Source organism: Lissotriton helveticus, chromosome 7, assembly GCF_964261635.1.
Source record: "Lissotriton helveticus chromosome 7, aLisHel1.1, whole genome shotgun sequence".
NCBI lineage: Eukaryota > Metazoa > Chordata > Amphibia > Caudata > Salamandridae > Lissotriton > Lissotriton helveticus.
The window spans coordinates 501,506,511-501,523,280 of record NC_136068.1 but is presented as its reverse complement, the minus strand read 5'-3'; the positions used below and the strand labels follow the sequence as shown (position 1 = coordinate 501,523,280).

Sequence of the window (16,770 nt, the reverse complement as noted above, 5' to 3'; positions counted from 1 at the left end):
TACTAGTTGCACAATCTGTTCCTCAAGACAGTCAGAAGAGGGGTCCGAATCAAGCCAGTCATCCTGCAGCTCCCGTTAAAGGGAACTGCAATTATTGTAAACAGCCAGGTCATTTCATAAATGAGTGTGCAGTTCTGAAACACAACATAGCTACTGGTAAGACTAAAGAAAGACCACGTCCGCCTAGACAAGAACAAGTTTCACAGATTCCTCAGCCACAGAATGCACCACAGACAGTTACCGCACCGCAGCCTATTGCTGCAACACAGCACGTTACACAGCAGATGTACCAGTATGCACAGTCTGAGTATCCAGAGTACCAGCAGTATTCATGAAACAGCCTAGAGAGGGAGGTAGGCTTGCCTCTCATCGAGATACCTGTAGATCAAGAAGGTCCCTATGTTCACAGTCAAGTATTAGGGAAAGACAGAAAGTTTTTGATTGATACAGGGGCAAGTAGGACCACAATTAGTCACGCCGAAGTTCCAGGGGCTCCGCTCTCAGGCTCAAGAAATGTTTCCCTTGGATTTTCAGGAAAACCCATTGTAAATGAAATATCAAAGCCAGTTACTCTAGAAGTAGGTCCATTGTCCCGCACTACTGATCTGTTACTTACTAAGTCATGTCCAGAAAATCTATTAGGCATTAAGACACTGAAAGAGTTAGGTGCAGTTATATGCTGTTCCCCAGAGGGAATACGATTGTTCCTACGTGACTTTAAGGGTCACTATGTATTACGAGATTTTGATTCAAGACTGTCTAATGTTCCACAGCATCTATGGGCGCAAGGTCCAACTGATGTAGGTTACATGCAAATCACACCCTATCGTGTGACTCTCAAGCCAGGTGTAGTGTTACCACGAATCAGACAGTACAGATTGCCACCTGAGGCTGTAGCAGCCTTATCCAAAATTATTGACGAGCTTATTGCTCAAGGAGTGGTTGTAGAAACTGACTCCAATGTATGTAACTCTCCGATCATTCCAGTCATGAAACGTACTGATCCAAATGCACCCCCAGTATATCGATTAGTGATTGACCTACGAGAGCTTAATAAGTGTATTATTCCTCAGTACCCAGTTGTCCCAGACATCCCTTCCCTATTAACGGCCATTGATTCCGAAGCCACGTTCTTCACTGTCATAGACCTCAAGAACGCATTTTTCAGTGTTCCTATTCATCCAGACAGCCAGTTTCTTTTCGGATTTTGTTTAAATGGAAGGAGCTATATGTTTACACGAGCTCCTCAAGGTTTCACAGAAAGTCCTAGTATTTACAGTCAAGCACTCAAGAGACAACTAGACAACATTCACATGCCAACTGACACTGCCCTGCTCCAGTATGTCGATGATCTACTGATCACAGCCCGTTCTGAACGTGCTTGCGAGCAAGCATCCCTTACAGTCTTGTATTTCCTAGCCGAGATGGGGCACAAGGTGTCCCCTTCTAAGCTTCAATTCTGTGTCCAGCAAGTGGTCTACTTAGGACACTTACTGTCCAAGAGGGGTAGACAGTTGACACCAGACCGTATCCAGTTAATAGCGAGTCTTCCTCAGCCCAAAACCCAGAAGGAGGTACGTGCTTTTATCGGCCTTACTTCTTACTGCAGACAATGGATTCCTCAGTATGCATTTCTAGCCAAACCACTGATACAGTTAACGACACAGGAGGCAGCCGTATCGACTGTCCTCCCTTGGACATCTGAACATACACTTAGTTTCAATGAGTTAAAGAAAGCCCTATGCCAAGCTCCAGTTCTAGCGACACCGAACTACAGTAAGCCTTTTACACTTTTCGTTACTGAACGTGAAGGTACAGCATTATCTGTTCTCACACAAGATCAAGCAGGACAATACAAGCCTTGTGCTTATTTTTCGAGCACATTAGATCCTGTAGCCCAGGCTCTGCCTGCGTGCCTCAAGCCAGTTGCAGCCACAGCACTAGCTATCAGACAAAGTGATTCCATAGTCTTAGGACATACCTTGACAGTACAAGTTCCACATTCTGTGGAAGTTCTTTTAAACCGAACACAAACTCAGCACTTGACAATTGCACGTTTAACAGGTTATGAATTGACACTGTTCCAGCCACACATAGAAATCAGACGCTGCAACATTTTAAATCCTGCTACATTGTTACCATCAGTTACTTCAAATCCAGCCACACATGATTGCGTGGAAGTAGTTAACATTACGACAAAGCCAAGACAAGATCTGACAGATACTCCGTTACCAGACCCCGACCTGACACTTTATGTGGATGGTTCATGCCTAAGAACTAGTACAGGAGAACTAGTCGCCGCGTATGCAGTGACTACTGACACCGAAGTTATTGAAACACACCGTATTGATACCCTGTCCGCTCAAGCAGCAGAGCTAGTTGCTCTGACACAAGCCTGCATACACGCCAAGAACTTGAAAGTTAATGTTTACACAGATTCACGTTACGCATTTGGAGTTGTACACGACTTCGGAGTGCTCTGGCAGGAGAGAGGTTTCATGACTTCTCATGGAACCAAGATTCAGCATGGTCTCCTTATTCAAGCTCTGTTAGATGCCATACACTTACCGACATCTATTGCTATCATGAAGTGCAAAGCACATACGAAAGTTACTGACATTATTTCCCAAGGTAATGATCTAGCAGATCGCACAGCCAAGCTTACAGCACAGACTCTAGACATTCCAGTTAACATGACACACACTCCAGATCCGACTACATGTATGACAGTTAAGGACCCTACACAAGATGTCATAGATATCCAGTTACATGCTACTCCCGAAGAAATCAAGAAATGGTCCGAACAAGGAGGGGTCCAGACAGATCAAGGATGGTTAACGAAGGGTAGAGCCACATGGTTTCTCCCCGACTCTATGGTTCAAGTCATTATTAATACCGCACATAGTCCAGCACATTTAGGAGAAAAAGCTATGTTAGACAGTATCCAGAACATTTGGTTCAACAAGCATTTACGAGCTGCAGCCAAGCAGAAAGTCCGTACCTGTATGATATGTTGTCAGTTTAATCCAGGTAAAAGTGTCCCGGTGGGACAAGGTGGTTTCCAGCCCCCTGACCACCCTTTTGAAGTCCTCCAGATGGATTATATTCAGATGGAGCGATGTCGAGGTTTCAAGTATGTTCTTGTAGTTGTATGCGCTTTGTCCAGGTGGACGGAGGCATATCCAGTTCCAGATTACACAGCCGCGACCACTGCTAAGCAGTTGGTTCGTGAGTTCTTCCCCCGTTATGGACTCCCTAGAGTCGTATATTCTGACAACGGTCAGCCATTCTCATCTGAACTCATGAAGCATGTTTCCCTGTTGTTAGGGTACCAGTGGAAGTTCCATTGTGTACGCCATCCTGAAGCAGCCGGTCTCGTAGAGAGACATAACCAGACTCTGAAAATCCGTATTGCAAAGGTATGCAAAGAAAAAGGTGTGGACTGGCTAGTAGCTCTGCCAGTTGCTCTATTTTACATGCGCATGGTCGCACATTCCAGATCAGGTCTGTCCCCGTATGAGGTCGTTTTCGGCCGCCCCCCTAACATGTGGGGTACTCCTAGACCCCGAAGTATTACCGATGTTTCAAGTAATATGCTGACAGATTACCTAGCTTCCTTGATGTCTGCCCTCAACTCATGTCGTTCACAGGTTGCTGCCGCATTTCCAGACAATACCGAGGTGGCACCGCATGAAATCGTTCCAGGATCCATGGTGATGGTCCGCAACTTTGACAGATCAAGTCCGCTGGAGCCTCGTTGGAAAGAGCCCCGACAGGTCCTCCTCACCACCCGTACAGCCGTGAAGTTGGAAGGACGCAAAGGCTGGGTACACCTTTCTCATGTCAAACTTTTTAATGGACTGAAACCCGTCTTAAAGAACATTTCCCAGGATTTGAAGGATTGCCAAAATATTGTTCTCAAGGACTGTCCCGCAAAAGACATTACTACAACCCCTCCCCTGTTAGAGAAAACTCCGCAACAGGAGTATAAGTTAAAACTCCGGTCTAGTAAAATAAGTCAGTCAGTTTGATTGTCTAAGTCCTCCCCTAGGTGAAACGGTTAGACTGTTTCTGACAATGTATAAAATAGACCCCCATAGTGAGAGAGTTAGTCAAAACTCAATCCGATGTATCGTTTTTCTATGTTTCATATTATTTCTCAGCATTATGATTTCCTGCACCAGTTATGCATTTTTCTTGTATTTCCCAGTTCTTCATGTAAATAAGTCTGCTAATGCTACAGTAGAGCACACGTTTAGTGATCTGCCTCCTCATGAACTCTCTTACCGCCTCGCCATGCGAAATAACTCATTCATCCGCATGTTACATTACTCACACCAGACCAGCAATGCCACTAATTGTTGGGTGTGTGGTCGACTCCCCCCTTTCCAGACACCGAAGGGAGTTCTGCCACTTTTTCCTTATCCTTTTTCACATAATGGTTCGTGTGGAGCATGGTCCACGTTAACGTCATCCTCAACAGATATGTCTTTTCTTAACAGTACATGTTTCCCAGACAAGCAAGGTCTTCCCCACCGAACAGGTTTAGATCTAGAAAATGAAGTGTATAATTTAGGTAATTATTCGTCGAATTTCATGGTCCTGAATGTTCAGTCTGATACTACTCCAGACTTACCTGTTATTTCAGTACTACCAGTCAAAGGTGAATTATGTGTCCGAAATAAGGGTTCCATACACGTAGGACATAGTGATTGTACTACTATTGTCAAGTATAGTGACAGTGGGAAATCTATCTTCAAAGCTTCACGTCATTCTTATTTTATTTGTGGTCAAACCGCATATGTTCGTCTGCCCCTCGATTGGGAGGGAACCTGTTACATTGCCTTCCTGCTGCCACCTGTTTTTCTAGCCCCACCTGATTATCATAGAAATACACATCTAGTACACATTAGACATAAAAGGGAGTCCCCAATTGTCGATTATACTGAAACTGCTCTAGAACAGTATACAGATTTCAATAGAGGTTTCTTTTTCTTTATAGGACCTATCCAGAATAGTAAACTGATCCGTAGGTTAACCAGAACCCTCGAAGCTGTAGTAAATGAGACTGCCTCTGCTCTAGGTAACTTAACTGAAGGGCAATCTGCTATGAGATTTGTCGTTTTACAGAATTGTCTCGTCCTTGACGTCATACTGGCCGATAGGGGCGGGGCCTGTAGAGTCATCGGATCTAGTTGCTGCATTTTCATTCCAAATAACGCGCCGTCTGTTTATTCAGCTATAACCAGACTCCATAAAATTGCCCATCTGATACACCAAGATCCAGGCACCTGGACATGGTCCGGTTGGTTCTGGAATATAATTTCCGCCTGGGGATGGAAAGTCTTGTCCTTCCTAGGTATTGCAGTAGCAATCATATTCAGCTGCTGCCTCTGTATACAATGTGGCCCTGCGATTTGCGGCATTTGTGCTACCTCTTGTATTCCTAGTTCCAAGCCCCGTTCTAAAACCCGTTCCAGGATAATTCGAGACGAGCAAATGATACTGTATGAAATGATAGATGGTATCATGAATATTGATGTTTCCTGATGGAAACGTAGTGACAAGGAGGGAATGTGGAAAAGTAAATTTTGCCATGTTCTGTGTCCCTACGTGTCATCCATCATATGTTATGTGTGCATGATTAAATATGCATATGCATTCCCCATGTTCGATTAATGACGCAATTATAGTTGTGTCCACCTCTAGTATGCCAGTTTCCAGTCCTCGTGAATACTACGAATATCAGGCCTATGTAAAGCTACGTTGCCACGTTTCTCAGTGTGCACGTTATTCTATTATAAAGTCCCCGTTTCTAGGCCTCAAAAGGGCCTGGACACCAGATTCAGCTCCTGTCTCCTGCAACTTCGCTGAGGAGCGATACAGCCCCCACCTGTATCCTCGACCCTTCACTTACTTCCTACCTCGCAGTGCCCGGCCCAGCCTGGCTCAGTCTCTGAGTCTGCCAAGAATATGTTATGATTCCAGTTATCAGTTCAGTCCTCCTCCTCTGCATTCCTAAACTACTGAATCGCATCAATAGTTTCCGTCATTGTCTAGCCTTCACGTCTCCACGTTAGAGAAATACTGCATTTAATGGTCATTTAATATTCTTCATCACGCACTACATGTAGAATAATGCATGGTCCAGTCTTAGAATCAAGTTAGCCTTTCCCCTCCTAACTTCTAGTTTATATCAATATGTTCTCTAAACATCAGATACTAGATACTGTTTAGGTACATGTCGCCCTGACTCTCCAGACTTCAGTCTCTGCTCCTAGCACAGAGTTCATAGCCCCCAGCTTCTCCTAGTAACACGTCACTGCTAGTTTGCGCGCACCATCAGGTTAGAGGTCCCGGCTCCTTAGGTAGCCCCCTCCATGGTTTCCGCCCTATTCATGACATATTCTGTTACGTTTGCATCACATGTCTATGTATACGCCCAGTTACACCTACTTTCGCCCTTATCTTTCGCGACTGCTACGCGTCACACCTTCTGCTCCACCCACTGCTACGTCTACTGCAATGTAATGCTATGTGTTTGCGTTATGTATATATGCTCATGTATTGTTATTAAAAGTCAGCGCGCTCATCCCAGATCCAGCCCCAGCAGCTGCTGGGCCCTGTCATCCTATTCCTATGCAGGTTGTCCTGTTCCTGTCCTTATGCTGTATTAAACCTGCAAAACTCCTACTACCTCGAATCTTGACTCTTATTTATTGAGCTATCTGTTATGATATATGTCTAGTCAAAAAGAGAGGTATTATTTATTTATTTACCACAGTCTCGGAATGGCGTACGTGCGTGCGGAGCCTTTCTTTATTATAGGCGGTCACATGACTTCCACACTACACGCCCCTTACGCCAGGGGCGGATTATGAGCCCAAAACATAACATTCCTCCTAAAACAAGAAAAACTCAAAACAACAATTCTCAGACAGCTGCACCCTTCCGTCTTGAGGGGTAGTCTATTGTACTAATCTTCATAGACTTCAAGTTCACTTTCAATAACTGCTCCCAACCCGTAGGACACATTACGGAACATTGTATTTAACTCTGATACATAGAACAGTCTTACGTGAGATAATCGCGTAGTCGACAGGAAGGCGTCGGGTTACGTCTCAGCCTTTGATCCACGCCCCTCTGGCTTGAACAGTCTGTCTCTGGGGCGGAGCCGGTCTCAGGCGCCTCCATGTCGGGCTCCTCCGGATCTGACACCCCTTCCTGGGCCTCCGCACCGCCTTCTGTTTCCTTGATCACCGCCCTCGGAGTGCTACTCTGTGTGATCTCGAGACTGGGCGTCGGCTCCCTGCCTGGCAAGTCCTGGGCAGTTTCAGTTTCTGTTACCAGAGGTGGTGAATCCGAGGCGCTCAAACCCCCATGGAAATGTTTAAAGTGCGACACATTCCTGGTTACAGTCTCCCTTCCGCGGACCACAGTGATGCGTGTTCCTTTAACACCAACCACTCGCCAGGGTCTTCTCTCATAATTCAAACGAAACTTTCCGCTCGTCACCCTGTTACGGAGAAGCACCACATCTCCTCTGCTGAATTGTGTCACCATGGCTCTTCTCCTGTGGCTGATTTTAGCAAATGCAGTCTCTCGCTTGCGGGCAATTATTTCTTCATTCACGGGGGCAGGGGCCCATTGAGGGTGGTGAGGAATGGAATCAGGTACAATCCGTCCCATCAGGAGATGCGCCGGGGCTATCCCGGTAGTTGAATGGGGGGTTTGTCGGTAGCTGCGAAGAAATGTGAAAATGGCCATCTCCACGGACTGTCCTTTGTCATGAGCAATGCGAATCACTTTATTAAGGGTCCTCATGAAGCGTTCCGCTTCCCCATTCGCTTGTGGCCATCGGGGAGTGATGCGTCGATGCGGAATGCCCAGAGATGACAGATAGGTGGCCAGTTCCTGTCCTTGAAATGGGGGTCCATTGTCTGTGCGGATTTCGCACATAGCTCCATGGGTGGCAATAATCTTCTCTACCTTCGGGATCACACACTCTGCGCTGGTGCTGGCTATTATTTCCACTTCCGGATACTTGGAATGGTCATCAATCATGACCAGCGTGTAGTTCCCATCCGGGAGGCTGCCAAAGTCCATGCTGACCTTGTCCCATGGCTGTTGTGGACGAGGTTCCACGGCAATCGGGGCTTCCCGAGGAGCTTCCCCCGTCACCTGACACGCAGCGCATGCCCTCACCACCTGCTCCACCATGTCATCCATCAGAGGAAACCACACCTTTGTCCGTAAGCGTGCCTTGGTTTTAACCATGCCTTGGTGACCTACGTGCGCTAACTGTATTACTTGATCAGTGAGGGCTGAGGGTATCACCAAGCGATGCCCCCGCAGAAGGCATCCGGCCTCATCTTCATTGAGCTCCTCTCGGACATGGTACAGACTCTCCATTATTTTCTGAGCTTCGGGCGTGAGCATCTTCCACCCCTCCTTGGCCCGATTCCAGTTAGTCGTGTGAACAAGTTCTTTGGCCCTCTGGAGGCATGCGTCCTGCGCTGTGACACTCACAATGTCGCTGAGAGAGATGGGACGAGGGCAAGATCGCGCCACCACCCACCTGACATAGGCCTCTGTTTCTTCAGCTTCCTCCATCTCCTCAGCCGTGGCTGGTCTGGGATGTCGGGACAGATAATCTGCCGGGTTCTTGGCTCCGGGCTGATACTCGATTGTACAGTTGTACTCCTGCAGTTGAAGCAGCCACTTTTCTATGCGAGGCGGGGGTTTGGATGAGGTTCCCGCAAACAGGGACAGCAGGGGTTTGTGATCGGTCACCACAGTGAATGGCTTGCCATATATGTAGAGGTGAAAATGTCGGCACCCCCAATGAATGGCAATCGCTTCCTTCTCAATCTGCGAGTACCTCTGTTCCGTGTCCGTGAGAGATCTGCTCGCAAAAGCAACAGGCGTCCAGTCGATGTCGTCTCTCTTCCTTTGCATGAGAACCGCTCCCAGTCCAGCAGGCCCCGCATCCACAGCAATAAGCGTGAAGTTGCGGGGATCAAAGAAAGCGAGAGTGGTGTTGTTGGACAGAGACTCTTTGATGTCTCGGAAAGCTTTCTCTTGCTCAGGTCCCCAGTGCCAGGGAGTGGAGTCTTTGGTGAGGTCCCGCAGGGGGAGCGTGAGGTTAGCCAAGTCTCTGATGAACCGGCCACAATAGTTGACCATGCCCAGGAAACTCCGGACTTCAGTAACGGTCTGCGGGGGTGGCGCATCTTTAATGTCCTTCACCTTATCCGGGTCCGGGTTGACACCCTCGGCTGAGAAGACGTAACCAAAAAACCCTAGCCGGTCCCGCAGGAATTCACACTTTTCTCGGTGGAGCGTTAGTCCTGCGTCTTTGAGTCTCCGAAACACTTGGGCCAGCCTTTGATGGTGCTCCGGGATGGTGCGGGCATGTATCATTATGTCATCACTGACATTTATCACTCCAGGTATTCCAGCGATTAGCTCCTGGATGACATTCTGGAACACCTCCGCTGCACTGGAGATTCCGAAGCTGAGGCGAGTGTATCTTCGAAGGCCGATGTGAGTGGAGAAAGTAGTGATGTTGCGTGACTCCATGTCCAACACCAACTGGTGGTACCCTGATCGCAAGTCCAGCTTGGAAAACCAACGGGCACCTGCCATCTCTCCGATGAGGTCATCTATGGTGGGCGTGATGTGGCGCTCCCGTTTTATGGCAGCATTCGGGAGGCGCATGTCCACGCATATCCTGACCGCTCCGGGTTGCTTCGGTTTCCGGGTGACCACGATGGGCGAAACCCATGGGGTGGGACCCGAAACTTTTTCGATTATGCCTGCCGCTTCCAGTTTGTGCAGTTCTTCTTCCACCAGCGGCCGTAGATGGAACGCAATGCGGCGGTGTCGCAGAGCCACCGGCTGCACCGTTGGGTCAATGTGCAGATGAATTTCTCGGCCTTTGAACTTGCCAATGCCCTCGAAAAGGTCCGGGTACTCCATGAGGAGATGTTGGACAGATTCCTCATGGACCCCGAAGGCAAATGTCACCACTCCCAGGTCTTCAGCCGCTCTGCAACTCAGCAGCATGCCTTGGCCTTCTTCTGACACGAAGACATTGGTTTTGATTGTCTTGTTCCCATGGCGGATTACCGCTTTGAACTTTCCTCTAATCTCGAGAGGGGTGTCTTGCCCATACGCGAAGACAGTGATGGGGGTGGGACGCAGTGCTGGAGGCGTGGTCATGGTCCTGTAGAGGGAAACACTCATCAAGTTTATGGATGCGCCCGTGTCCACCACGGCTATTAGATCTTGGTCCGCTACCTGTATGGCGCATTGGGGCAGGGGCCTGGTGCGGCGGGCAGCGGTGCCAATCATGTGCACCTTGTGCACCGACCGTTCTTCTTCTTCGTCATCATCCATGTCACTGTGACTCTGTTCCCCCTCCACTATGGCCTGCACCGCGGGGCGTGGTTTACGGAAGTTCTTCGATCGGCACACCTTTTCAAAGTGATTCTGCCGGCCACATCCCGAACACCGCTTGCCCCGTGCTGGGCATTCTGCCGTCTGGTGTCGCGGACCTCCACAATACCCACATGACTGTCCCGACGCTCCACCCTGAATGGGCGGTCTCTTGGGCCACTTGGTGGGCGTGTGTGTCTGTATCTTGTTGACCGGTTCCACTTTGACCGATGCCTGCAACGCAGCTTCCATGTGCGCCGCCCTAGCTTTGGAGAGTTCTTTCGTGCGGCCAAGAGTTAGGATGTCCGTCAGCGGCTTGCCAGACTCCTCCAGAATCCGTTCCCTTAATTTGGCCGACGCACATCCCTGTATGATTTGCCCCCGAATTTCCTCAGTGGTATCTTGAAACCCACACGTGAGCGCCAACCTTTTGAGCCTGGTGTGATATGTGTCCAGCGATTCCTCGGGCAGCTGGCGCGCTTGTCTAAACACAAATCGTTCATAATCTTGATTGGCCATGGGCTCAAAATGGGCATTGAGGGCATTAATCAGCGTGTGATGAGTTCTGGGGGTCGCTTCCGGGAGGGTCCGAGCAATGGAGTGTATGTCCTTGCCGCCGAGATGTAACACCATGGCCCGTTTCTGTTCCTTGTGCGTCTTCGTAGCTTCAAAGAACACTAGTAGTCTATCCACCCACTCCTTCCATTTGGGAGCGAGCGCTGAGGGCGCACCCTCCACCACAAAGGGTTCGATGGGCGGAATCGTCGCCATCCTCCCAGGCGCGCTTGCGCGGAGGTGGGGTACGCCGCACGGCACGAGCACCACGAGCCGAGGGACAGGCTCGCGGCCGCCACACGGGGCAGGAGGCAGGTACTCTCACCCAGCGAGGATCCAGCAGCCACCCTCGTCGCCAATTGTTGTGTCCTTCAGACAGGTTGGACCAACTTAGCTAATCGGCACTAGGCCTGACACGTGGCCCTAGGAATAAAGGATGCAGACACGGGAAATAACTTGCTGGCTCTCCGTGCGCCCGTCTCGGAATGGCGTACGTGCGTGCGGAGCCTTTCTTTATTATAGGCGGTCACATGACTTCCACACTACACGCCCCTTACGCCAGGGGCGGATTATGAGCCCAAAACATAACAACTGCCAGGGCTGGTTTGCTTTCCCAGTCCAGCCCTGGCCATGGGTGAGTCTCCGCACTCGGGCTGAAATCTCTGCGTTGAGAATTCTCATTGCGGAGATTCTGTCCTGAGTGTGGAGAACCCCTATGAGTGTGGAGGCCTTTTGTGAATAAGGCCCTGATTTTGTATCCTTAGCTTGATTTGTCAGAGCATCAAAAAACATTTTGAAAAGCTCCAACCTTCCTAATAAAATTCAGATTTTTGTATATATATTGGGCTGTGAATTAAAGAAAATATTTCATAATTTGTATATTTGTATGATGCATATTTATTTCTGGTGTTTTGTGTATTTGGTTTTTAAGTTCAACTAATAGAAATTACTTAGGCAGGGGTTCACAGCTCCATTAACAATTCAATGGGGATCCACAGAAGTTGAAAGGCTAGGAACCACTGTTCTAAAATGTATCCCATCTACGGTTTCACTCCTCCGATGGATGATCTGCCCCAGCATGGGTTCACTTCAGAGAATGGAGGGCCCAACGCATGGCCTTCATGTCCGTTTTTGTTGAAATCTGCAAATTATTAGGAGGACAGTGCATTATAAGGCACATGCAGTATCTCCATAATAATGCAGCAAGTGCTGCATCAGCAGAATCACTTAATTCAGGTGTCCTTGTCTTTTTTGCCTTGAGTAATAGTCTAGGACGATGATCCCCACAGCCACAAACGTACCAGCTGTGACTTCCAGGCCTGGCTGTAGTGCTGGAGAATCCTGGTGCGACAATCTCTTTTTGCACCCCCCACCCTCCCCCTTGACCTCCTTCTTGGATTCCCTCACTAATACCTGGCAAAGGTGCCCCTCATCTGTCCATTGCCCCTCTCTCATACTTTAATTTGTTTTAAACTGCTGGTAAAGGCTGGCTTTACTAATCCACTCAGCTATCCACGTAAAATACCTATCTGTTCTTAGCAGTAGGCATATTAACCCTCTGCGCTACTTTATGGCGAGGTAAATCTACCACTAAACAAAACTCCGATCACTTGCTAGCATGAACAAAAATCGCAAGAGTTACCTTGACATTTTTCGTTCTGCCTGACAGCTGGACGCACAAGAAACTCTGCAGCAGGTGCTTTTAAATCGTACGTTATTGCTAAACACAGTGCTCCCCCTGGGGGCAGTGCCCCCCCTCCAGTTCAACACCCAGTGCGGATGCACAAGTCGCAACGCCCTAAAGCCGGCCCTAGTGACTATGGCCTGTAGGTTGTATAGTATCAGCATGGAGGCTGATTGCCAATCCTTGTGATCTTATAGCAATGAAAAGTGGGCATGAGTGACAGCATAGCCTTATAGCAAATAGGTGCAGCTGCTGGCACCTCTGTTCTGAGAGTCGGGTTCCAAGGAGGGTTAAGGGTGTGCAGGAGGAGGTCAGGAAGGAGTTTTAACACAAGAACGTTTAACCCTTAAGAAGTGGTTTATAACGAACCTGACTTCATTCAGCCCTTCATTCATTTCAGAAGTGATTCTAGATTGGTGCTGGTTTTGCAATTGCACCTGGTCAAATTGTTGAGAGACATTGCTGGTCCAGCTGTCTCTTACATCATCTTAGCCGTGTAGGCCACCTCTTTTTCAAGGTTCTTTACAAGAGTGCATTCTTCTTATGCTCATTAAGTACTTCGAAATCAGTCACCAATATTAATTATGTTATGTTGATTTCACCCCACAGGAAAGGAGTTCAGATGTCATCCCTTGGTCATGAGATGCACTATGATTTCAACCTCCAGCGCACAAAACCGTTGAGCAGTACCATCCCCATAAAAGTGGTAAGATCTGAATGAGAGGTTTAGACTCCAATGGGCATATTTAGCAGAGCTTTGCGTCATGCTTGCATCTACCAATGTGGTACATGCTTGACGCAACCTCTAAGTCATATTTATGAAGCCATGCAAAGCCACTTTGCATGACTTTGAATGGCTTAAAAAAATCTGGAATAAGGCAACACAGTGCAAATCACTGCGTTGCCTTACTCTGCACAAGGGAGGTATTCCATCAGCATTGCGGTGGGTGTTCCTATGAACCTCAAACATAAGGAGGTGATGGACGGAGTGATGAAACTTTTCAGACACTCACACCAAGTCACAGATCTGGGTTGAATCTATCATCATTCTTTAACTCACATCCCCACCTCAGTTCAGACCCAGCTATATGCAAATCAGCCTTGACCCTATGCCTCATGGCAACAGTCCAGCCCGAACTGCCAAGCCAGGTCTTCCCTGAACCAGAAACAAGCATCTTGGGACCGGTTTCTGGGTAACACCCTTGATCAGCCAGGCTAGCTTAAATCCAGTCGCAAAATATAGCTGGGACTGAACTGAGGCGGCGAAGTGAGCCAACGAATGATGATGGATTCAACCCATAACTGTGACTGGGGGTGTGTCTGAAAAGTTTCAGCGCTCCGTCCATCATGTCCTTGTGTTTGCTTTGTCCGCCCTAAGTTGGCAGGGTGTGCCCAGACGTGGGTCCCTTGTTCACTTTGCCACTGGATTCAAGCTAGCCTGGCTGATGAAGGGTGTTACCCAGAAACCGGTCACAGGATGCTTGTTTCCGGTTCAGGGAAGACCTGGCTTGGCAGTTCAGGCTGGACTGTTCTCATGAGGCACAGGGTCAAGACTGATTTGCATATAGCTGGGTCTGAACTGAGGTGGCGAAGTGAGCTGAAGAATGATGATGGATTCAACCCAGATCTGTGACTGGGGGTGAGTGTCTGAAATGTTTCAGCGCCCGTCCTTCACCTCCTTGTGTTTGCTTTGTTCTCATGTAACTCCCATGATTTTTGACGCATTCCCAGATTTTCGATGACATGTAAACCTGGCAATGTGTCAAAAAGATACACCTCCCCAAGAGAGGCGTAATGAGGAGAAATATCTTTATGTCTCCTCGTTTTTTCCTCTTTCAGTATGTGCTGCATCAAGAGGAAAAAGCCTCTCCGGATTGTTTATGTGCAGGAAGGAACCTTTCCTGCACACAAACAATTCTGCCTGCAACACAGGCACCCTTGCATCATGATGCAAGAGTGCCTGTGTTGGCGCTAGGCTGCCAAAACAGCACCAGCGCTGGGGTAAAGGACAGGAATGCGCCATATTATGAAAATCCAGTGCATTCCTGCCCATTCCCTGTGATGCATGGCAGCGCAGCAAAGTGACTTGCTGCGCTGCCCTATGCTACAAATGGCTCCAAGTGTGTAGTGTGAGATACTAGTTGACAGAAACTTACCAGAGATTTTGTACCATGTGCCCTATGCCCAGTACTACCCATGTGCATTTATGTAGACTTTTATATATTGTATACATCGTTATGTGCTGGCTTTGATACTGTTCTTGTTTATTCACAGGGAGATGATATTGTTGTGGAATGCACCTATAATACAAAAGATCGTACCAACACCACTTATGTGAGTCTGTTTTCCATTTTCTTTGTCCCTTGGTACGTGGATGTTTTTTTGTTTCCTGCCTATAAATTATGCTTGATGATTCAGCAAGAATGATGTGTGGTGGTCTGTAGATAACTCTAACGAGCAGCTTGTGTCTTTGGTGTCCTGTACTTAGCTGCATACGTGTCAGGACGGTTCTCGGGGACCAGTGGAACGCAAGGACAACTAGGTGATACATGGACACACATATGTCAGATACTAATGAGGAATCACTGAATTGGCAATCCCTTCCAGAGGACCACGGAGCAAGCAGGAGCTACTGGGCTAAACTGTTGGGGTTGTGGCCTTTTGCTCCTGTTGTCCCAGACCCCGGCCTCCTATGGGTCCTGAGTACTTGGGGCAAGCACTACCCCTTTCAGACATTCGCTCTCAGTGGTAGCACGAGTCGAGCAGTTCAAGGTTCTTTGAGGGGGCGATAGGTGTGACTCAAGACTCAAAGTAAAGACAGTATATGCAATAAGATGGTTCTATGATCGTACAACGCATGACTGAACAACGCAAGCGTGTACCACGCGGTCTCTACCACGACCGTGTCTTTACAACGCATGCCTTTACAACACAATTTTGTGATAAAGACATAATGGGTAAAGTGACATGCGTGCTAAAGATCATTCCCCTTCCCTGTAAACTGTCCCTTTTTCCCCTTGTCCTGCCCTAAGCCCTAAAAATTAAATCCACACTGGAAAAACTACCCCAACCCTAGGCCCCCTGTCCTGAGTCCTAATAACGAGCCCCTACATCCCTAAACTACCCCAACCCAGCACCCCCGCCCTGAGGTCTGAAACTTCCCCCTGCCCTGTAAACTGCCCCTTTCCCCCTGCCCTGAAGCCATAAAATTAACCTCATGCCCCCAAAACTACCCAGATCCCAGCTCCCCGCCCTGAGCCCTAAAAACTGCCCCCTACATCCCTGAGGTACCCCAGCCCTCCCTGAAGCCTACAACTGTCCTTCCCTGTAAACTGTCCGTCTCTTTTGTTCCACCCTGCCCTAAAAACTGTCCCCTATGTCTGTTTACTACCCCGACACCAGCCCCACTGCCCTGAACCCTAAAACTGCTCCCTGCCCTACAAACAACCCGGGCCCCCTCCTGAGTCCTAAGACCTACTCCCACCCTGAACAACTACCACATCCCCCAAGCCCCAACCCCAGCCCCACTTACCTCCCCACATCCTCTCCTGATTTCCTATCCTTCTTCCTGTTCCTGTCTCCCTCTCCCGCCCAGCCGCTCGGCAGCTAGACTGCGCATTGACTTAATCACGCATATGCGTTGTTAAGGCTTTTGTGTGGGTAAAGCAAGCGCGGTACGGCTTGCGGGGAAAAGGCACGCGTGGCTGAGCCCACGTTGTTAAGGCTGTTTCCCCAATAAGATGATTGTCCAGAAAAATACTTGCTTTTGTGAATAGTACTTTAATGTGATCGCGCAAAGTGTGGAATTGACAAACTAAGTAATCCCCACAGCCTCTTAAGGTCAGCATGCTAGCTCTATCCTGGGTTGTTTCCCGGAGTTGTTTTGTCCCGTCTTGTGGGGTTGGTTATTCCTCATTCTATGCAGGAGGGGACTTCCAGATGTGGCCCACACTAGTCCTCATGCAACAAAATCTATGTCTCACCCTGAGAGTCAATGCTAGCGTAGCTTAGCTGCAAAGTTCGTGGCAGTCCCTAGCAGGTCTGACAGCCTGGAACAGTCTTACCTGACCCAATGGCAGCCAGCACTCCAG

At 48.5% G+C, this 16,770-nt stretch overlaps 1 protein-coding gene across 1 annotated transcript in view; it reads left to right on the top strand.

Annotated features, from left to right (window-relative positions):
- LOC144768681 (putative DBH-like monooxygenase protein 2) overlaps nt 1-16,770 on the top strand; it is a 335,111-nt gene that overhangs the window by 216,583 nt on the left and 101,758 nt on the right. Inside the window, exons 9-10 of the mRNA XM_078652511.1 lie at nt 13,289-13,385; nt 14,954-15,013. Of these exons, the coding sequence (XP_078508637.1) occupies nt 13,289-13,385; nt 14,954-15,013 (157 nt within the window). The remainder of the gene's footprint in view (nt 1-13,288; nt 13,386-14,953; nt 15,014-16,770) is intronic.